The following is a 23,887-nucleotide window of genomic DNA, read 5'->3' on the forward strand; positions in this document are numbered from 1 at the left end:
CAGGTATATCTTGTTGGCAACCTAGGACAAGAGAAACTGGATGTCAAGTCCCTGGCAGACCGTAGTATGGGACGGGTGGCTCACGCTTGACTCTACAGACTTGTGGTAAGTGTTGCTGTGTTTTACAGTGTATTTCTGTTTCAACTTCATATAGTAGTCTGAAGAACACATTCTGTGATACAACAAAACAGCTTCATTTCTGCTGTTCTAATACAGAGTTCTTTCTGAACCTGTTTCAAGCTGAATCAGTTCTTATTTTGTGCAACTCGAGACAGAATTTTGGCCCAGGCTTGGCAATATACAAGAGGATATATTGCTCTAGACTAAGGCATAAACATAAAGATAATGCTGCAGACTGGCCGACGGCCATGCAGATTTGCTATACGGATGAGAGGTGAAGCATGTATTTTTTAACTACGTTAGCATTTGTAACGAAAAACACACAAAGCAGTGAAGGCTCACGACAGCACATGCCCTATGCCATCCATTTCATCTGCTCAAGAGAATTGTGGCTTCCTTGCTCACAGACCTAAACAAATACCTTTCAAAATCACCATGACACTGTTTTGTCTTCCAATTGTGCCTTCTGATTGTGCCAAGGTCAGAAGGATGTGGTAGAGATTAGCACCAGGCCCATTATTTTGGTGGGGGAGGAGAATATCCACATCTTTTTGAAAGCAAGTAGGCTCAGTATACGAGAGAGGGTGCAAAACTGCTGATATCAAGTTTGATTTTTTTAAATTGTTGTTGCATAGAAGCATTTGCACACATTCCCCAGCTGATTGCAAAAGTAACAAAATGGACACTTTTCTGAAAACAGAGACTCTCGAGTCAAAAATTGCATATTTTACCCATGAAACCCTAAGTCTACAAATGTGCATAGAAGGATACAAAGTATTATGTGATTGATAAGATATTTATGGTTTGGCTGTCACACCAAACCATAGCTTGGCAATACTTGAAAAAGCCCTGTGTTTGCACACGCCCTTCTCCCCCGTGTGCTCCACTTGATCCGTAACTTCCTGGTCTGGGGCAAACCATAACTTGCCATTACATCCAAACCAGCAAACTATGGCAGGTACAAACCCTGCAAGACACGTTAGATATCAAGGCTCCATCTTTGTTCCAACATCTGTTGACAAGGCAAAAGCCTGGCCAATCTGGAAGCTTCACAGTGCTTATCAGAATGTTGCACCAATTCCCTGCTGTGCTTTAGGGTAGCTCTAAGACCCCAAAATACACCCTCCTTGCAGTTCACCAGTTAAGCTAGCCTTTCTCAACCTGTGGGTCCCCAGATGTTGTTGAACTACAACACCCATCACCCCTAGCTAGCAAGGCCAGAGCTCAGGGGTGATGGGAGTTGTAGTCCAACAAAATCTGGGGGCCCACAGGTTGAGAACTGCTGAGTTAAGCCCTAACCTCAGCCTCTAAACTACCTTTGCCTTTAGGAGACTTCTGTCCCCAGCGATTTCTACAGGGATGTGGCCCTCTGCTTAAGTCTTGGCGGGTAGCAAGAGGGAAAGGGATTGCGAGAAGGGGGGCAGAAACCAAAAGAAAAGGTGGCAGAGAGAGAGAAAGGGAGAGGTTCACTCATTTCAGGTCTGACTCTGCCCACTTCTGGCTCAAGCCCAAACTACCCCTAGCATGTGGTGGTTAACCCCTGAGAGAATGCAGTACTCAACAGAATAAAGGCTCCTCACCCTGATGCAAGAGTTTCTGTATGCACTAACTCTGGAAATACCAGCTGCTCCAAGCAGAATAGCACTGAGGCATGTTGGGAAGTAGGCACATCATCTTAGATATTCCCCCAATACTGCCAAGCCACCCAAAGTGGGATGAAGTGGCCCCTGTGCCTCTTTCTGGGGGTTTTTTGCTTGTGCACTGACCAACAAGATTGGACCTTAAGTATCTAGTTCAGGGGTGGGTTACCTTTAAAAAGCCACCTTCCCTTCTGGGCTGCATGCCAGTGGTGGCTGGGAGCCAGGAAGGGACGTGGGTGGAACAAGGCATGCTAATTTTACATCTCTAGGGCTGGATCTAGACACATCAAAGAAGCAATTCAGTTAAACGCGTTGTAAACTTCATACAGGGAAATCCCGTTGGCGAAAGACGGGACTCCACAGTGCCATCTGGCGTCACAGTGTTGTTAACACATATAAAGCGCTTTATATCTACGAACGTAGCTGAGTCCTATGTTTGTTTCTACACATCCTCACACATCCCTCTCTGCCCTCCATCCAGACAACTTTTCAGAGTTCAAGGACCCATTCTAGCCAGGCAAACAGACTCAGGGAGGAGGGTGATTGGGGAGAGTCCCAGAAGCCAGGTAAAGTTGCCTGGATAGCCACATTCAGCCCCAGGGTCTGAGGTTCTCCAACCCCGATCTAGCTGAAAGCCCACTAAGATATTCACTTGACCTGCCAGGGCTTCTAACGAGGCAACAACCAGGGAATGCATATTTTAACCTAAAATAAATACACACCATCAAAAGCAACCCAGTGTCAAAATGGCAGAAGCCCACATGTTCCTCAGTTGATGCAATGGCACACTAGACCCAATACTGGTTGCGCTTCAAAGTTGGGTTGGTTTTCCGACAGTGCTGGATCATTTCCGGGTCAAGTCTAGACCAGCTGCTTTGCAGAAGACTTTCTTTGGCTGGAGCTGGGGCAACTGGCACAGGATGAAGATGCTCCCGTCTGACCGCCATGAACGGGCAGGTGGTTGTTTTGCCTGCACCTTCTAGCAGGGGTGTCATTGTGACCACGGGGACAGTCAAACGCCTTTCCTGGCAAAAGCCTGGGCTGCTGAGAGCTGCTGGTGGCTGGCCTGCAACGAGAGGCTTGGTCTTTTTGGGATTGTGACACATTAGGAAGACGCAAACGGCCACCGCACTCGCAATGAACAGAACTGCCACAGCAGCGAGCGGTACAATGATGAGCAGTCGGTTGCTGCTATGAGGGGGCTGAATCCAGGTGCTTCTGGAGCTTGTTTTGATGGTGGTCTCGGTCCAGGCAGATCTGCCTCTTGCAACCTCCTCATTAAACCATGCCTCTTTATTGTTTTGATGCCCCTGGTGATTTTGGTTATGCCACGGAGTGTGGTTTGGTGCTTCAGTGTGCCCGTCACCCTCTGGAAAAATCACAGGTTCCTTTTTTGTAACGGTGTAAGTCTTTAAAATGTTTGCACTAGTGGTTAAGAGAGGCACTTCCGGTGTAAACATCTGAATCAGCGAGGGATCATGCGGCACTATGGCATAGTGAAACTGGCCCACGGCAGGCTGAACTTTGTCTGCTCTGAGTACAAATGTGAAGGAATCATTTAATACATCAACCCCTGTCATATTGGCATCTGCCTCAAGGAATATAGCACCCTTGTCGATGTCGCTCTGTGTGAATACAGCTTCACTTTTAGAATTCCTTAATGACCTCCTTAGGACTTTCCCATAAGCTGGAGGCACCATCACTTCAAACTTGGGGTTGCTGTTTGTCAAGTTTGCCAGCTGCGAAGCATCCAGGTCTCTGGCTTTTAGCTGGTAAGCCACCCTATTTGGAATGTTCAAGCCAAGTGCCGTTCGCACAAGAGGCTGGATCGTGATGTTCATAGCTTGTCCTGTTAGATTCCTGTCCAATGTGTGCACCGTGAATTCCAGCCTATCTCCAGTTGCGGTGAGGTCCGTCATACAATACACTAGTCTACTTGCATATAAATCGGCTTGGTAAAACTTGGTGACGCGCTCGTTGCCGATCAATAAATGCCCATATCTGGGGGGTTCTGTTACTTCAAAACTGATCTCAGTGTTTCTCCCATTTGTGGTTGCCGAAAGGTGTACATTTGTAATAGCAGCACTGCTCTGCCCTTGTGAAAGCACCACCTCTGTGAGGTTGACCAAGGTGATGGACATGGGTGTCACCTCAAGGTTAAAAAGCTTGTACAGTGGACGGTGTTTTCCATCTGTCACGCTAAAGTAGAAGACCCCAGAGGAAGAAGTTCCATCTTGCACAAACCAAACTCTGCCACCATCGACATCAGCTTGTGTAAAATCCTTGATGGATTCGTTGAGATGAGTCTGCAATGCTAGGTAGCCATTTGGGGGATTGCTTATGATAGTGTATTTGATCTCTTCCGGGGTGTTATCCAAGTCTTCCACTTTCAGGTTTTCTGGTCCTAGAACTGCTGTATCTCCTTGTAAAACATTCAAATGTAGCTGCTTTGTCTTTAGCTCTGGAGTGTGGTCGTTCACGGGCACAACAGAGATATTAAATGTCTCTTCTAAAACACCAGAATCGGGTTTCATTGCAGACTTGCCTTTCTGGTTTAGCCACACAGCAAAAATAAATTGGTCCATGAGTGATTCAGAGTCATCGTGTATATAGGTGATTCCAAATTTGTTAAGGATGTATTGGGAGAAATTGGGTTTCTCCCTAGTAATGTTTCTTTCTCCCACCACAATTCTGCCATGCGGGGGCAATGATATCACTTGATACCATACTTCATATGCAGAACGTTGTGTCTCGGGTAATTTAAAGAGCAAATTTGAACCATCTAGGTTAGTTTTGTCAATTAAAACCTTGCCTCCTTCATGGACAACAGCACCTATTTTTTCAAAGAAAGAAAAAGTAGTTTTAATTCACAGTAGCAAGAAATCATGATTTAGAGGGCTATGATAGATTATAATATTTTAATGAGTAGGGAAACACAAACTTCTCTCTGAAGTTCTTTCTATCTGAGGCAGGATCTATAATTTCCAAAACAGAAACTAGACAAAAGACTAAAAAAGGAGATGTAGAGGGAGAACGAGTTTAGGAAATGTTGGGAAAGAAGTAGCCGTTTACTTAGTTTGCCATTGGAATGGAAGGAAACAAATTATACTTTTAACAATTTGCGCAGAGGAGTTGCTCTAACTAGCCAAAATAAATAGGAGACCCAGTGCGGAGTAAGATAAGTGTTCGAATTTGTCAGCAAAACTTGAGCTCTAGTCCCTGCACATACATGAAATGACCTTGAGCCACTTACTTCACTGAGTAGTTGTGAAGATAAAAAGAACCTAAGACCATAGAAAGACTCCCACTAAATCAGGCCAAAGGCCCATCTTGTCTAGCCTCCAGTTCTCACAGTGCCCAACCACATACCTGTGGGAAGCCCGCACTGAGGACCTGGGTACATGAACACTCTCCCCACTAAAGATTCCCAGCAACCAGATATATAGACATTGGCAGTAGAGCAAGTCATTGTTTCTCATCTTCCATGAGTTTGTCTAATCCTCATTTAAAGCCATCTAGGCAGGTGGCTAAATCTTATGCAAGCAAATTCCATAGTTTAACTAAAAAAAAGGATCCTGGGTGGTTAAGTCTAGTCAAAGGCGACTATGGGGTTATGGTGCTCATCTCGCTTTCAGGCTGAGGGAACCGGCGTTTGTCCACAGACAGCTTTCTGGGTCATGTGCTCAGCATGAATAAAGTGCTACTGGCGCACGGAGGAGGACCGTGATGGAAGCCAGAGCACACGGAAACGCTATTAATCTTCCCGCCACAGTGGACAGAACAACGGAAACTCACCCCGTTGCAGGGATTCAAACCACCAACCTTCTGATCGGCAAATACAAATACAAGATGGGTGACACCTGGCTTGAGAGCAAAACATGTGAAAAGGATCTAGGAGTCTTGGTTGACCACAAACTTGACATGTGTCAACAGTGTGACGCGGCAGCTAAAAAAGCCAATGCAATTCTGGGCTGCATCAATAGGAGTATAGCATCTAGATCAAGGGAAGTAATAGTGCCACTGTATTCTGCTCTGGTCAGACCTCACCTGGAGTACTGTGTCCAGTTCTGGGCACCACAGTTCAAGAAGGACACTGACAAACTGGAACGTGTCCAGAGGAGGGCAACCAAAATGGTCAAAGGCCTGGAAACAATGCCTTATGAGGAACGGCTAAGGGAGCTGGGCATGTTTAGCCTGGAGAAGAGGAGGTTAAGGGGTGATATGATAGCCATGTTCAAATATATAAAAGGATGTCACATAGAGGAGGGAGAAAGGTTGTTTTCTGCTGCTCCAGAGAAGCGGACAAGGAGCAATGGATCCAAACTGCAGGAAAGAAGATTCCACCTAAACATTAGGAAGAACTTCCTGACAGTAAGAGCTGTTCGACAGTGGAATTTGCTGCCAAGGAGTGTGGTGGAGTCTCCTTCTTTGGAGGTCTTTAAGCAGAGGCTTGACAACCATATGTCAGGAGTGCTCTGATGGTGTTTCCTGCTTGGCAGGGGGTTGGACTCGATGGCCCTTGTGGTCTCTTCCAACTCTATGATTCTATGATTCTAAGCCCAAGAGGATCAGTGGTTTAGACCACAGTGCCACCCGCGGCCTATAGTTTAATTATGCACTGTGTGAAGAAGTACTTTACTCACTGTCAAACTTTCAGCTTCCTTAAATGGCCCGAGATTCTAGTTTTATGAGAGAGAAAGGGGTAACTTCATGTGAGCTGTCGTGAGTTCCTCAATCATACAAATGTGATTGAAAACAATATACTGGTTTTACCTGTATTTGCAAGTAGCTGAGTGGTCCGATCATGTCCTTTAATTTCGTAAGAAATATTAATGAGAAACACCTGAGGATCCAGAGCTGCTGGTGGAGAGGAGGCTGTAAAGGTAAAATAATCCTGTGCATTCCAATAAACTGCCTCCTTATTTGCATGCTCATAGATGAGCATCCCTTCATCTACCTGTCCAGAGGAGAGAGGAAAAACAAATTACTGGAACATGCAGGTAAGACAGCAGAACTGGTCCAAAACAAGTTTCCAGCTAATTCTTTGGCCTACAGAAAAGAATTACTTCACATGTGGAATTGGGCCAAACCTCAGAGTTAAAACCTATAATCCTGTGAAAGTGCTGTGGGAACTCCATAACCGCAAAACCTTAATTCTATGTGTAATACAAAAGGTTTACCCTCAAGCTGTGGCTAACAAATCCACTGGTTCATGGCAACGAGTGCTCAGTGGGAGACCCTGGTGCTTTCACAAGTGAAAGGAAGAATGCCTTCGAATCCAGAATCCCTTACCTAAGAATACTGTTAGGGAAGGTGAAAACCCATAAGGGAGTGCATTTTTAATTTTTACATTGTGGTTTTATTGGGTGTCTTCATGTTTGAATACTTCATATGGTACAATATACAATGGTACCTCAGGTTACATACGCTTCAGGTTAAATACGCTTCAGGTTACAGACTCTGCTAACCCAGAAATAGTGCTTCAGGTTAAGAACTTTGCTTTCAGATGAGAACAAAAATCATGCTCCGGCGGCGCAGCGGCAGCAGGAGGCCCCATTAGCTAAAGTGGTGCTTCAGGTTAAGAACAGTTTCAGGTTAAGAACGGACCTTCGGAACGAATTAAGCACTTAACCCGAGGTACCACTGTAAACTGCAACAGCAAGAAGAACAGGCAGGCACATTAGCACACAAGTGAGCTTCCTTCCTCTCAGTGGCACCACTAGGGTCAGACTAGTGACAGTCCCTGAACAGCCTTCCCCCCCCTAAACATTTCACAGAGCAGGCAATAAAGACGTCTGAGTGATGCTGCAGACAGTCATGCCTGACATCTTTAATTCTGCAAAGCTGGTGCACTAACCATCTCTACCTAAAGCACTGAAAACAATATTAGAAAAAGTGATCTGTTTGTCGAAACACACCGGGGGGGCACACGCAGCCCCCGGAATGAGACAAACCTCTCCGGGCATCTTCCTTATGAAGCGCAGCTCGGGACGTCCATAAATCTTCAGTCCCAGCACGCTTCCAGCGACACATATCAGAAAACTATGTGCACGCTCACTCAGGAGAGTTTAGCAGAAACAAAGTGGAGCATTGGTGTGTGCATTCTAAGTATTTATTAAGCGATATATACAGCACAAACCTAGACAGACAAACCTAGACAGCATCCTAAAAAGCAGAGACATCACCTTGCCAACAAAGGTCCATATAATTAAAGCTATGGTTTTCCCAGTAGTGATGTATGGCAGTGAGAGCTGGACCATAAAGAAGGTTGATTGCCGAAGAATTGATGCTTTTGAATTATGGTGCTGGAGGAGATTCTTGAGAGTCCCATGGACTGCAAGAAGATCAAACCGACCCATTCTTAAAGAAATCAGCCCTGAGTGCTCACTGGAAGGACAGATCCTGAAGCTGAGGCTCCAATACTGTGGCCACCTCATGAGAAGAGAAGACTCCCTGGAAAAGACCCTGATGTTGGGAAAGATGGAGGGCACAAGGAAAAGGGGACGAGATGGTTGGACCGTGTTCTTGAAGCTACCAACATGAGTTTGACCAAGCTGCGGGAGGCAGTGGAAGACAGGAGTGCCTGGCGTGCTCTGGTCCATGGGGTCACGAAGAGTCGGACACAATTAAACGACTAAACAACAACAACATATACAGCAAAAAGCAATCATGGCGTCTCTCCTCTTTCTTCTCCAAGAGAGAGAAAGAAAGAAAGAAAGAAAGTACGACAGTACAATAGAGTAGAAGAGATAAGACTAGCTTCCGTTCTCACACTTTCCAAGCCTAGAAAGGAAACACAGACATGTGATGTAGCAATCACACATCCAGCAACGGAGGAGTGAAATGCTAACACTGTTCACTCCCCACATGGCAGGTAAGGAGTGGTGGAAGAATATGCCCCTTTTAATTTGTTCTGTTTTGGGGGAAAGAAGGAAAAGCCGACCCATTCTCCCCCCTTCCTCTTACCATCCTGGTAGCAGGAAGGTAGCAAGCAGATTATTTTTCCTTTATCCCCTCCCCACTGCAAAACGAAAGGAACAAACATCTAGCCAGTGTGTTACCTTCCCGCTATTTGGAAAGCAGGGTGGAAGGAGCAACTTGGGCAGCATGAGGAGGCTGGGGGGTAAAGGAAGTGATGCTGGCGCCCCAAACCACCTCACAACCTGGCAGCACCATTGCTTCTGCTGCCTCAACATGACTATGGAAATGTGCTGCTTTCAGAAAAGTAAAGGAAGGATCGACAAGAAGACAAAACTGTCTTAATTAAAACTGAAGTCAATAATCAGAATTTAGAGTCAGTAATATTGTGCTTTAGAATATTTTAAGCACATCACATTTGTTGACATGGTTTGGCTGTATATATCTCAGCTTAATAAACTGAGACAGGCTCAAGCCTTGTCCCTGTGTGCTGTCCTTGCATTGCCTCTTCCCTGCTTTATTCTAAATGGGATTTGACCTAACTAACCATAGTTTCTCATTATGTCCGAACCAGGAAACTATGGTCAATCAGATGAGAAAGGTATGTCCCACCCAGGCCATTACTGCGATTGTAGAGTTGGAAGGGACCTCAAGGTTCATCTACTAGTCCAACCTCCTCCGATGTAAGAATCTTTTGCCCAATGTGGGGTTCGGATCCACACCCCTTTACAGCAATCTTGTAACTGTATTCTTAGGGCGACAACATTTAGCTGATTAATTCATTTAAATATTTTGATTAACTCTGATCTAAGGAACCTTCAGACAATCAGCAGAATTTTACTTGTTTTAAAACTAACACAAGCACTTATGAAAACTACAGGTGGCAAGTGCTGACTTAAAATACACATTCCCTCCTGTGTAAGACGATAGTGTGGGAAAACCCTCTTTCTTCTAAGATAGTGCCTGTTGCATCATATTACCAAGAAACAATTACCAATTACCAAGAAACATATTACCAATTACAGCAGAGGCAATATTTGAACTAGAAACTTCCTGTAGTTCAGCCTCTTAGCAACTATACACTGCACCCTCTCAAATTTATAAGGTTTCCCCCAGAACAAATGCAAACTTGGTTTCTATAACGTTGAGGATATATATATTGCCATAATCTTCCACTCCCTTTTCTTACATAGGTTTAGTAAATGTTGACCCATCACATTAAACTTAACACACCATATAACAGTGGTTCCCAAATGCCCCCAACCCCCAAACCATTCATAAATTGTTGTGGGTCTTGGTGGAACACTTAGTAATTCTTCTGGCTGCTGTAGCAACTGTGTGATATTTAATTGTATTTGTACAGGCAAGCCACACAGACCATCTGAATTCCATGGCTCACGCTTTGGGAATCCCTGCTGTATAATATTGTCCCTAACAAGCTTCTGCCCATATTGATGAAATGAAAAGGGTAGGAATTTTTCTGTGAAAATATTGTCTAATTCCCCTCGAATAAGTGTGTAAACATAACGGACAGCAGAGAAGTATCTGTAACAAAGCCATATTGCCGACACCCATAGTAAAACGGACTCTTACCATGGATTGCGTAAAACTTGTAATATCCTGTGTGCTATTACCAGAGACACTGATGAGTCTTCCAAGTTTCGGGGATTTTGCAACAGTAAATAGTATAGTTCTGTTTTCCGACTCAGCTACTTCATTGGTGACAGCTTTTAGATGGTGAGATGTAATGGGTTTCTTAGAACCTGAATAATTATAAGCAGTATATTAATATTGCACTGAGCACTTTTTAGCATATAAATTGCTTAACGTGCAATTGTAATTGGCTGGCTCAAGACATTTTGCCGCCCAAGGACAAGGCAGTGGTCCCTCCCCATTTAATGTACAAAAGCCAACTGAACTCCCAATCTGAAGTAGTATGGTCTAGGAAAAACTGTTCAACTTCTAGGGTGGTAGTCAACTAAGTTTTACTCAGAGTAAACCCACTGCAATGAATGAACATGAATAAGTTCATTAATTTCAGTGGGTGTCTTCTCGGTAAAACTTAACTGAATACCACCCATAATTTAACTGAATACCACCCATAATTTCTGCATGTTTGAATCAGCTCTTTGTTACTGTTCAGAACAGGTTCTCCCTTCATTTGTAGAAGCTCACTGCAGCAAAGTTTAAGGGGAAATTGATCAGCAGGAGAACTACTAAGTAACTTGTTTTATTTCTACCGAGAATTATAAAGCATTAAACCGAAATCTAGAAATGCAATATTGGGATGGAGAAATCAAGGTAATTAAAACAAAACTGATACATTGCTCCAGCAAAATATTGTCTGCAATCCACAATGATGTATTTCACCAATAATAACGTCCATGCTTATGTGGTTAACGTTTTTTGTTGCTACATCATGCACTCAACAGATGGCTATTATATAATGGGTCAAAGAGGCCAAGCAGGAACTCAACCAAACTTACAGAAAGGACAGTAAGAATAAAGAAACCTTTTTTTAAAAAAAACCTTTTAAACTAGTTCAGTCTTTCACAAGTATAAGAAATGAACTGCAAATCATTTAATTGTCTTGAAATTGGCAGTATCACAGAATCATGTATTTTAGAATCATAGATGTAAGTACAGTGGTACCTCGGGTTAAGTACTTAATTCATTCAGGAGGTCCATACTTAACCTGAAACTGTTCTTAACCTGAAGCACCACTTTAGCTAATGGGGCTTCCTGCTGCCGCTGCACCACCAGAGCACAATTTCTGTTCTCATCCTGAAGCAAAGTTCTTAACCTGAAGCACTATTTCTGGGTTAGCGGAGTCTGTAACCTGAAGTGTATGTAACCTGAAGCGTATGTAACCCAAGGTACCACTGTATATGATTTTAGTGTCTTGAAACAGGCAGTGCTTTGGGATGCTGTTCAGTTAACTTTGTTTTACTCAGCCATAATAGCCGCTGGAAGACCTTGGACTGGTAACCTTCTCTCAACTTAACCAAGACCACTTCCTAGGGTTATCACGAAGATAAAAGGAAGGGATACTACATATGCCAGCCTCAACTACTTAGAAAAAGGACAGGATTTTTTAAAAAAGGACCAGCCTAACCAACACGGTCCTTGGGTTATGTTGTACTGCAGAGTACAATCTTGTTCCCTACACCTGAAGCCACTGGGTGTGGTCATTAGGAGTTCTGGAGCAAAGTGTCATCAGCATACTCATGACACACAACTTCTCCATAATATCTGAGTTAGGAGAGGCTGCGTGATCTAGAGACTGTTGCTTGAGTGAAATCATGGACTGGATGAGGGCTGATAATCTGAGTTTGAACTCTGGACACTTTGGGTGGGGTGGCTCTTGTGTCCGAGAGATTGGCCCATTGCTTGTTCTGGATGGGACTGCACTCACTCCGAAAGAACAGGTTTGGAGTCTAGGGGTGCTCCTAGATCCATCTTTATCACTGGAGGCTCAGGTAGCCCCAGTGGCTAGCTGTGCCATAGACTCAATTATTGCAATGTACTTTACTATGTGGGACTACCACTGGGTCTGCTCTAGAGCCTTCAGCTGCTGCAAAATGATTTATGCTACCAGTCAGGTTCAAGGTTCTTGCATTAACCTACAAGGCCCTTTACAACTTGGGTCCAGGACATCTCAAGGACTGCCTGATCCCTGATATTCTTGCCCAGTCACTGAGGTTTTCAGGAGGTCACTGTTACTGGTTCCCTGTGGCTAAGATCCACGGCTCATGTTCACGAAGAAGCGTGTGCCCAGTAATGTGGGCCCCATTTTATGGAACTGTTCTCATTTGGGATAGCGTTCAAAAATGTGGAGCTACCACCAAAAAGGCCCTATCTTTGACTGTTCTGGAGGTGGAAGCAACATGGATTGAAGACTGAATACCAATCTAATGCCAACAAGCAGACACAGCTCCATATATAACTTGCAGGATTGATATCCAGATGAATATATAAAGTAGACTTTAAAAGTGAACCTGAATTAAGATAGAAGCACAGCACATTTTTTTTGTTTCAATATTTGAGAGATTTTCATTTGTTTAATAACAATTGAGCAAAAACAGGGGGGAAGGAAGGCTGCAAGAAAGACTAAGACAGCTTTTGTCAACTTTTGGACTACAACAACCAAGAGCGGGCAGGCAGGAGGTGATGGGAGTTGTAGTCCAAAACATATAGAAGGCGCCATCTTGGCAGAGCCTGGTCTGAGAACTGCAGGACAACTGAGAGGTGAATCCAAGTAGCCAAAGCTGTGTTTAATTTATATGAGCACTTTTCTAACTCAAAAAGTGCTCAAGAGAAAATCTTGGCAGTTATTGCAGCCCTAGCAGAGCAGAGCTGACTATATGGAGAGATCCATTACTTTTCTCACATGGGGAAAGTGGAATAGTGGAAAGACTCCTTCAAAACTGCACCAGGAATAGTTTGCTTATAATTATCTTTGGCTTACCATAAAAACCCCTATAAAAGCTAATGCCTGGAGCTATCTCGGAAGACCAAAAGGAACCGCGGGGACAGGGGTTTAGATTTTAAAAGCCTTACCCATGCAGCTTAATACGGTCACATTTATTCAGACTGAAACCCAAGTCTCATGCTTTGCTTCTTTTGTTAAATCAGCTCATTATGAGCAGCTCTGCATTTTATTTTCATGGTTGGTAGTTTTTACTGTTCAGCACCCAGAGAACATTAAGTTATTGTGAATTGTGCAAATGTTGTAAATAAAATAAATATATAAATAAAAATATGCTGAACCAAAGTAAAACCCAAATGTTGTAAGCATACTGAATTACGCAAATTAAGTAAATTTGTGTGTGAGAGAGAGAGAATTTCATATATTCCTCTGCTTCCAAGATTTAGGATTCATAATGGGAAACATACAGAATGTCTCATGTTAGCAGCATCCACCTATAGGGTCTGACAATATATAGTCTTTGAGAGAGTTCATACGTGACTTGAGTGAATGTGCATATGACTATTACCAGATATTAATTATTGTTGACCTAAAGTCAACTACAACTTGAACTACAACTCCCACTGAACTTGAACTACAACTCCCATTGAATTTAGCGGCAGCTAAAAAAGCCAATGCAATTCTGGGCTGCATCAATAGGAGTATAGCATCTAGATCAAGGGAAGTAATAGTGCCACTGTATTCTGCTCTGGTCAGACCTCACCTGGAGTACTGTGTCCAGTTCTGGGCACCACAGTTCAAGAAGGACACTGACAAACTGGAATGTGTCCAGAGGAGGGCAACCAAAATGGTCAAAGGCCTGGAAACAATGCCTTATGAGGAACGGCTAAGGGAGCTGGGCATGTTTAGCCTGGAGAAGAGGAGGTTAAGGGGTGATATGATAGCCATGTTCAAAAATATAAAATGATGTCACATAGAGGAGGGAGAAAGGTTGTTTTCTGCTGCTCCAGAGAAGCGGACACGGAGCAATGGATCCAAACTACAAGAAAGAAGATTCCACCTAAACATTAGGAAGAACTTCCTGACAGTAAGAGCTGTTCGACAGTGGAATTTGCTGCCAAGGAGTGTGGTGGAGTCTCCTTCTTTGGAGGTCTTTAAGCAGAGGCTTGACAACCATATGTCAGGAGTGCTCTGATGGTGTTTCCTGCTTGGCAGGGGGTTGGACTCGATGGCCCTTGTGGTCTCTTCCAACTCTATGATTCTATGATTCTACAACTCCCATTGACTACAACTCCCATTATATCTGACCATTGCCTAAGCTGGCTGGGGTTGATGAGAGTTGGGAGTCCAATTTCTGGAGGACACTAGGTTGGGAAAGGCAGGAATGGGAAACATGTGATACTCCAAAGGTTCTTGGGTTCCAGCTCCCAGCAGCTCCAGTCGACATGGTCAATGGTGAGGGATTATGGGAGTTGTAGTCCATCAACATCTGGAGGACCACAGGCCCTCAACCCCCAGCTTAGGGGTGGGCTACAGCTCAGTGAAGCACATGCTTTGCATATAAAGGGCCCCAGGTCCAATCCCTGACATTTCCAGGTGCAGCTGGTAAACACTCCTTTCTGAAACTCTTGTGAGCTACTGCCAATCAGAGCAAGCAATACTGAACAGGTTGGACCAATGGGCTGGTTTGATGCAAAGCAGCTTCCTGTTTTATAACATGGTGTGGGAGCTCCATGTTTGCAACACCCAAAACCCTTTTTCCTTTCTCATAAAGTAAGAGCTAAACACTGAATATTGGGTTAGACATTCCATAGCCCTAGAGTTTATTCTTATTTCCTGGATATTTAAAAATGAAAATATAAAGTCTCACCTGGAAAGACAGCCAGTCCATTGTTATTTTCTAAGCGAATAACCAGAGTTCGAGCTGTGATGCTAAAAATTTGTCGAGGTGCAAAGTTCAGACCGTCTGTCACTTGAAAATTGAAGCCTCCAGACATGGCCCCTGAGGGAAGATGGATAGACTCTTATAACAACAAAAATTATCCAGAAACTTCTGAAAGTAAAACTAAGTAACTAAGAAAAAATATATAAATCTGGAATGACTATGATGGGTTTCTATGTACAGACAATCTTTGTACCTACAAGTGGACCTTGGACAATGGAATCCTTTTTATTCTTTTTAAAAAATCTGAACTTCAGTATTTTCAGTCAGCAGATTCGTTCACATATCATGGTAAGCCATAATTGAAGGTTTACCACAATTGCTCCTTTCTGGTATGTTTGTTCCTCCCTGCTAGCATACCGATGAAACAAACCACGATCCCCAGCTAATCGTTATCTGAACCATGAATTGTGGTTTGTTTTACCATCAACAAACCATGATAAGTAGCTAAGGTTTGTTCTTGACTCGCTGGTTGTCATTTGTTGCAAGCAAACCAAACCAAAATGCCTTGTTTGGTCATAATGATAAGTCAGGGAACGCAGTTTGTTTTCTCCACATATTAGCAGAGGGAGACATACAGTCCAGGAAATGTATTTTTTGTGTTTTATTAACTATGGTTTACCATGACACGTGGACTGGGTCCCTATGTTCTGGTGTCCATATCGAAGTGAAAGATCTGAGTGGGTGATGGACTCTACTTACTACTCAGTGGAGTAAACAAGACAAATTATTGTGGCATTATCTACAGAAGGTGGGATTAGTTCGTAATGCATCAGAAGTTTTCAGAATTCAAAAGAGATCCAATGGAAAAGGGACAGACAATGGCTCAGTTTGCACGTACTGCTAAGCCAAACCATAGCTTAGCACATATGAACAAGAATGTGGGCTTCTGAAGAGATCATGGCAAGTTTGCTCATCCTGATGGACTGCAGAAAGAGAAGCCATGCTTGCCTTCGTCTGTCATCCAAACCCAGGCTTGTAGTTGGTCTCTTCCAGTCGAACTGCAAGCTGGAAACCAAAAACAAGCCTTGCCTATCGATCTTGTTTTGTCTGGAAGAGACCAACCATGAGCTTGAGTTGAGACAACAAGCTAAGCCAACCTATGGCTTAGCTCACAGCTTCACACCAGTACCAGAACTGGAAGCAGAGCAAAGTAGCAGGGATGTCCTCTCCAAAACCTTTCACACTCACACGGTCACACTACGCCATGGTTTGGCTTAGCACTTATATGCAAACTGGGATGGGTGGTGGAGGTCTGGTTTGCACGACTCAGGTGGTAGCAAGTCACGACTACACTTTTCATTCAGCACCCTTATTCTTCTGGAATTGTTAGGCTTGCAAAAGAAAAAAGAAAATTTGAGCAATCTTTGTAAGGTGATTGAGAAGTGTCATATAGTATACCATTGCTCCTCCCATATCCCACTTTCATATCAATGGAATATGGACAGATTAATTTCCATGGGGTTTTACTTGTCTTAAAATTTAGCTTCCTGATTTCTGAGTTGTTAGTATGTATTTCCATCCGACATCAATGCTGGCTTAGGCTGATGGGAGCTGTAGTTCGAAACATCTGGAGGGCACCAGATTTGCCAAGGCTGTCCTATATTATTATGTTGGGTTATACCAGCATCCTTAAATGAATTAAAATGTAAGAGATATATCCAAAAAAATAAATCACAACACTCAACAGCTGATACATGAACATGACATACCATTATGGACAAACACTAACTGTCCTTCCTCAATATGAGCTTGGGTAAAATTAAGGGTACTTTTGTTTGGAGAAGACTTGAGTGCCAAGTGACCATTGCTTGGAGGAGAAATAGAGTACAAGAGTTCTGCGGGAGAAGAATCTTTATCTTCTGCACAGAGGTCATTCACAGTTATTTCAGTGACTGATCCCACCCAGACCTTTAAAAAAAACCACACACACACACACAAGAGAAAAACAGGAAATAATTACACAAATTGATTCCGGTTACCCCAAGTGGTTAAATGTACAGCTTTGCAACTAAAGCAGGTTGGCAAGACCTAGGAAGGTCCATCATTAAAATCATTTCAAACTACAAAGACTTAAATAAGATATTGAACCAGTAGGAGAAGGAATTGTGTATAGCCTGAGAGCAGCTGAATGCTTACAAAGATAGTCTGTGTGACTCACTCTGTCTCGATACCTATCTCAATAGCAGCAGTGTTTCATTGAAGTCTAGAACTGCAGGCCAATCTATGACTGAAACAAACAGGGAAATAGATGGGCTAATGCTGATGCTCTGCACCTCACAGTCTGGGTCAAAAGAAAGGCGCCAGGAGAAAATGGCTTGGATGAATGCCAGAAGCAATAATACCTTGGATATCTGCTTGCAATGTGCACATGGCCGCAAGATAGTAAAAGGGAAAAGGGGGAAAGAAACATACACACATGCTGATGTGGCAATAAATCTGTTAGTCTTTAAGGTGCCACAACATTTTGTTGTTCTTGATGCAAGGGATTAAAAGAAGTTACCCGTCTGGGCCAGGGTTTGCCTGCTGTTCTGCAAGCTCTCTTGACCCATCCCCAAACCGCTCTTTAGCCAATCCGCTAAGCCTTGTCATAAATGCATACTCATCAGACATGACTAATTTCTGGTTTTTTCGGAGGCTGCTCTGTTCTCCAGTTTGTGGCATTTCCCCCCCTGCCACACAATGAAGCTGCCTCCATCTAGCAGCAGCTGTGTGACAATTATGGAAAAGTGTCTGCAACATCAAAGAGCAAATAACAAAGCTGGCTTAAAAGAAAGGCCACCTCATTACTGTTTGACAAGTCAGCTCGTGATGGCTCTTTGGAGATGTTACTTTTGATTGACTGGAGAGAAAAAACGGGGGCAGCAGATTTTAATTAACTTTTTAAACTGCATATATGTATGTCATTCCTGAAGAGGTGTTCCATTCTGTGTGAGAAAGATGGGAGAATGCTTCTTTTAAGTTGATGTCTTCTGTGTGCATCATCTAACAGCAAAGTATGGTTTTCTTCTTTAAAACTATTATTTTTCTAATGCAAAAATTTATGCAGATTTAATAAATCAAATCACCTTTGAAGGCCAGTTCCCCCTTTTCTCATGCACAGGAAACAATACTTCCCTCATTCAACATCTAAACATCTTTATACATACTCACAGTAAAAATTACTTTAAAAGATAAAATACAATCTGCTACCCTATTACAGTGGTACCTCTAGATACGAACAGGATCCGTTCCAGAGCCCTGTTCGCATCTAGAAGCAAACGTAACTAGCGATGGCATGTCTGCGTGCGTCGCTTTTCGCCACTTCTGCGCATGACGTCATTTTGAGCGTCTGCACATGTGCAAGTGGCGAAACCCGGAAGTAACGCGCTCCGTTACTTCTGGGTTGCCACGGAGCACAACTCAAAAGCGCTCAACCTGAAGCGCATTCAACCCGAGGTATGACTGTATAATCAGGGCCATATTTTTAGTTCATTAAAAATGTGAGGGGAACTCCCTTTCTTACAAGACTACTCTGAGCCCACTTAGCATTTCTGCAATGCCTCAAAGAGCTAAATATCTCCCAAACTAGACCTTGGCTTCCCTATTCAGTAGGTCTGCTTTCTGGCACAATAACAGGCTTGCTATGGTCCTCAGTACTGCTTGCAACACAGATTTCCAGCTCTTCACCACCTCCCCGACCCCCAGTCTCTTCCACGTCACTGGTAAAACAGTCACGGAAACTTGCTTCATGCTAGGGGGTCTTGCTCACACCTAATTCTGGACCTCCAAGACAATCTCCTGGGACAGTATCAAAGTCTCCACTTCTGCACAATCCCCTCAAATTGTTTTTAATCAATTACTCTGATCAATTAACTAAATATTGTTGCTCTGGTTATAAATATGTAAGGATAAACCCGGAAGAGACACCTGGGGATTGACTGTCCCATCAGTATGTTGTTATCACAAACTGTTTCGGAAATTCCCGTCACTGGTGGTGATGGCCTCGGATGGAAACAGGGACTGCGATTTGAGAAGTGCAAACGACTGCCCCTGCACTCACAATTACTTGTACCCTGGCCACAACATTTCAGAACAAATGCAAGCATTGCAAAAGAAAATGAATGAAGCTAACGACTGAGAAAAGACACCCTACACCCAATAGCACCGTTCACAAGAAATGCTCCTGGGCTGAATCAATGGGTGAGTGGGAGTTATATCATGCAAGCAGGCTTGCCCCACCCGACATTCACATTAGATGTACAGATATTGGGTGAGATGTAATCTGGCATCCATGATATCAGAGGCAGAACTAATCGATGTGGATCTGCTCACATGTTGACACAGGATTATCACTGTTTCATGAAAAGGCTAATGTCTCCCTCTTTTGTCTTTCATCCTTGGTACATACTTATAATTTCACATTTTATTGTAGCCCCTTCCTCATCACGAAGGAATGCGTCAGATGTTAAGCTGCTGTTCGGCAATAAGGTTTCATGTAATATTTAAAAGAACCACAGCAATCTTTGACAAAATTCATTCTCACGTTGAATTCAATAGAAACACCGCCACCACATCAAACAATACATGATGATGCCTCTGCTAAGGGAAAACAGATACTTTAATTGTGAAATGGGATCACCAGAATGTGTGTTTGGAGTGAGACAATAAAGTAGCCCCTGCCTCAAAAAGGGAAAGAAAAAAGAATGTAGGTTATTGTGCAGAAATGTCTAGTCGCAACCCTTCTCGACGGGAAGCAAATAGGAACCCCTTGCCATAAGAAATGATCCAGTATTGCAAAATTAAAATTAACTCTCCAGCTTCCTGCTTTCCTGTGCTCAGAGAAAATTTAAAAACCTCAATGTCTTCAAAATGATGAAATGATTTTAATATTGAATTTTTCTATTGTTGTAACGTAACTCTGGGACCACAGTGGGTGTTTACCATCTCCCCAAATCCTGGAAAGGTGTTACTACAGTATTACAGTGGTTACCAACTAAACATAACTGGTTAAGAAATGCCAGATGTCACTGAATCCAACGTGGGCAGGAAACTCTTAGAAATGGATGTAGCCATCATACAGGGAGACATTTGCTTGAAAAAGATCCTATTTTTGGCATATATATATATATATATATATATATATATATATATACACCCCTTTATAACCAGGCTTTTTTGTCCCTTTCACTTCACCCCCCACCCTCAAACTCCTCCCTCCATCTCTACTGATTTGATTTCATCAGTGTTATTGTTGTATTCTGTTACATAGGTCATAGTCAACTATGTCTTACTCAGAGGAGACCCATGGAAATTAATGGCTAAGTTAGGTGCATTAATTTCAACATTAATTTCTGTTCTGAGTAAATCGATGGGACATGTAAAGCAGGGCTGGCGAATCTGTGACCCTCCAGAGTTTGTGGGGCTGTAACTGTCCATGCCTTCTGGGAGTGGGGGAGCCCAACAACTTGTGGACTGCCATGGATTCCCAATCTTTACATTACTACCTTCCTCATGGCCCAGCCCATAAACTTCAGGGCATTCCAAAAAAGGATCATTATCTGTTTTCCTAGTTTTGTCTCAACACATTCTACAAATATAATACCAGATTCTTTTCTCTCTCTTTTTTTTACTTGAGTGGATCTGAGGGAGGGAGTATAAATTATGCCACCGTACAAGGGATTGTTGGAGTTCATGGATATCCAAAGCTCAAAATGTATCCACAATCATTTAATTCTGTCTATTTATTCTTTAAATTCTAAACATTACTCTAAAAAAGTCACCTGCTTTGAACTGAATCTGCTTCCATGGGGATGTTTCTAGAACGGGGTGGGGGTGTTTACGCCTCACTGCTGTACAATTAAATACTAAAATGGTATGAACCATCGTCAGGGCACCTTCTCACATTACAATTCTATGATTCTGTTTTCTGATGACTGGAGAAGCTTCCACAAAAATGAAAACATGGCCCCCTTGTGGTTATAGAGATATACTACTGTACTACTGATGAACTTCTGTACCTATGCTTGAAATGATGGCCACCTTAGATCCTAACTAAGTGAATGGGAAGCAGCAGATCTTCCCTCCCCTCTGCTTCCTGTGGCTTCTTGAAAATCTGTTCTGGAAGGTTGGGGAACTTTCTGGAGTAGTGTGTGACATAAGAGCATAGGAAGCTCTCTTATACTGGGGCAGAAGAAGAAGAAGAGTCTGGATTTGATATCCCGCTTTATCACTACCCGAAGGAGTCTCAAAGCAGCTAACATTCTCCTTTCCCTTCCTCCCCCACAACAAACACTCTGTGAGGTGAGCGGGGCTGAGAGACTTCAAAGAAGTGTGACTGGCCCAAGGTCACCCAGCAGCTGCATGTGGAGGAGCGGGGAATCGAACCCCGTTCCCCAGATTACGAGTCTACCGCTCTTAACCACTACACCACACTGGCTCCCAGACAGACCATTGGTCCAACTACCTCAGTACTGTGTCCCTGAATGGCAGCAGCTCTCTAAGATTTTCAGGAAAGGAATATTCCCTGCCCTACCTGCAGATGCCAGGGATTTAACCTGGGATATTCTGCACACAAAGCAGACGATGTGGATGGGGAAGGGGAGATCAGTGAAAAATGTTGCACTACCCCTGGTTTCTCTAGCAGAGAAACAGGGTCCCAGTTTCCTCCAGAAATGGAAGGAGGCCTTGCACTCATGAAAGGATAGTGAGGATCCAAGTTGATGCCATCTAGATAAAACTGCATTCCTGCTAACTTGAAACAGGCAGGATTTAGGAGACCAATTCTGCTTAGAATATATTCAAAGGCTTAATAATCCAAAACAGAAGCCACATACCGTATATCATTCCCCAAGAGGCCAATCATGAACATGTGATTAATCTTTTGATTAAAAAGGGCTTGTGAATCATTCACTCAGATGGATTATTCCTCCAAATAGGAAAAGGTGAAGAAAGTTTCAAATGGTAAATTGTCAAAATGACTGATCATTGCTGAACTAACCACTCCTTCAGAATATCTAACAGCACATTGCACAAGTTGGAAATAACTCAGGGGAGGGTTACAAACGTTGTGAAGGGATAAAAGGGCAAATCTATTGAATACCAGAGGGTTGGGGTATTAAATATGGAGAAGCATTTTAAAGCATAGCATGATTTAAGACTCAATCTCTCTTTCCAGGTTAGTCTGGGAATAATAGTTCTGTGGGGTCTCCTAACAACTCTCAACACCCTTCGCAAACTGCAGTTCCCATGATTCTTTAGGGGCAGCCATGACTGTTTAAAGTGGTATGAAACGGCTTTAGATGTGTAGCGCAGATGGGGCCTAAATTAGGTTCCTTAATTTCAATGGCTCCACTCTGAATAAAACTTAACTGGATACTAGCCAATGTTTTTCATGCATGTAAGGTAATTCTACAGAATTTAGGACGACCTTTTCAGTTCTAGCTGTGCATGCTGTCTTTTACAGAAATAAGGCACAAATAACCCAGATGAAAAACTTTGGAAATAATGCAGGTCTTACCCGAAGTATTTTGTTTCGCCTTATAACAGGGGGTTCATCATTTACTGGTGAAATAGTCACAAATACCATTTGAGGCAAGCTTTGCTTCCACAGTTCTGTGCTGTTTGCTATGATGGTGAAATTGTCAAGTAGCTGTTCGCTATCATCATGAATATAGAAGATGAATCCTTGTTCTAGCTGAAAAGGGAGAGTAACCAAATTAAGAATCTAGCCTGTTCCAAAAATGAAACTGCAAGGATTCAATCACTACATGTACCTATGTAACTGTCATGTTACTTTTCACATCATTCTTGTCCTGTTTTATATGCAATAAACAATACAATATACAATAATGGAAGACAATATGTTTCTTTAAAATGTGGGAGGTTTCTCATTGTCAGAAGCAACATACTGTCCAGATCAATGGAATATTGACCACTCCGTTATACAGTTCCCAAATAATAATCTGAACTGCTTTTTAAAGAATAATTTAAAACAGAATTGTGTTTTCAGTAATCTCACCTGTTTTCTGGTAAATTGAGACAGTGCCATTCCAGGAAAGTTAGAGTTTGCAATCCGCCCATGTTTTGGTGGCTCAATCAAACCAAATTCACATTTGAGCCCTGCAAAATGGCTATTAGGGATTTTTATAACATCTTCATCCAAGACTTTCGAACCCCCTTCGGTGACTGTGAAGTTGTGTACTTCTAATGGGATCACTTTTGGAATGATGTCCACAGCAATTTCTATTCCACTGAGTCCCCGAATTCCATTGGTCACGTCCAAGGAAAGCCAGTCTTGGAGTTGGCCAGAGACAGTCTGCACATATTGGATGTTACCATCATTGATATCTTCCTGGTTGAAGGACAAAACTGGATTTTCTTCTGCTCCGAGGTAGCCTTCCTCTGATGCAAACTTCCGAAGGTACCCATACAATGGAGATGACCTTACTTTGAACTCTATCTCTGATGGCAAACTGTTTTCATGCACGACCTTGAAAAGTACATGTACAGTGCATTAAAAGCATAGAATAACCACCTTCTTTCTTTTAAAACAGTTTTCACATTTAATCCTTAGAAAGTACAACACAACACTCCTCCATCTATGAGATTATTCACTGAGTCAAGTCCAAGGCTCTTTGTAAAAGCTGCTTGCTGGTGGAGAGTTGGTAGGGTAGAGACACAGCACCATTTGGACAGCTGTTGCTAAACTATGCATGCATATAAACTGCATTCTGGCACAGAATACAAATGTATGAAGCTGACTTATACGGAGTCAGACTTTTGGTCCCTGTAGCCCAGTGCTGTCCACTCTGAGGGTTTCCTTTCTAGGCTCCTTTCTCCAGCACTGCTATGCGATAT

The 23,887-nt window shown here is 43.0% G+C and overlaps 1 protein-coding gene across 1 annotated transcript in view; it reads right to left on the reverse strand.

The window, feature by feature from the left end:
* Positions 1-1,437: 1,437 nt before the first annotated feature.
* The window catches only part of LOC128423324 (chondroitin sulfate proteoglycan 4-like), a 34,157-nt gene continuing 11,707 nt past the window's right edge, over positions 1,438-23,887 (reverse strand). The window contains exons 4-10 of the mRNA XM_053408370.1: positions 23,049-23,519; positions 22,548-22,724; positions 16,762-16,960; positions 14,978-15,109; positions 10,272-10,441; positions 6,534-6,717; positions 1,438-4,593 (exon numbers count right to left, since the gene is read on the reverse strand). Coding sequence (XP_053264345.1) covers positions 2,549-4,593; positions 6,534-6,717; positions 10,272-10,441; positions 14,978-15,109; positions 16,762-16,960; positions 22,548-22,724; positions 23,049-23,519 — 3,378 coding nt within the window. The 3' untranslated portion in view covers positions 1,438-2,548. The remainder of the gene's footprint in view (positions 4,594-6,533; positions 6,718-10,271; positions 10,442-14,977; positions 15,110-16,761; positions 16,961-22,547; positions 22,725-23,048; positions 23,520-23,887) is intronic.

The sequence above is a fragment of the Podarcis raffonei genome, chromosome 11, assembly GCF_027172205.1.
Source record: "Podarcis raffonei isolate rPodRaf1 chromosome 11, rPodRaf1.pri, whole genome shotgun sequence".
Classification (NCBI taxonomy): Eukaryota; Metazoa; Chordata; class Lepidosauria; order Squamata; family Lacertidae; genus Podarcis; species Podarcis raffonei.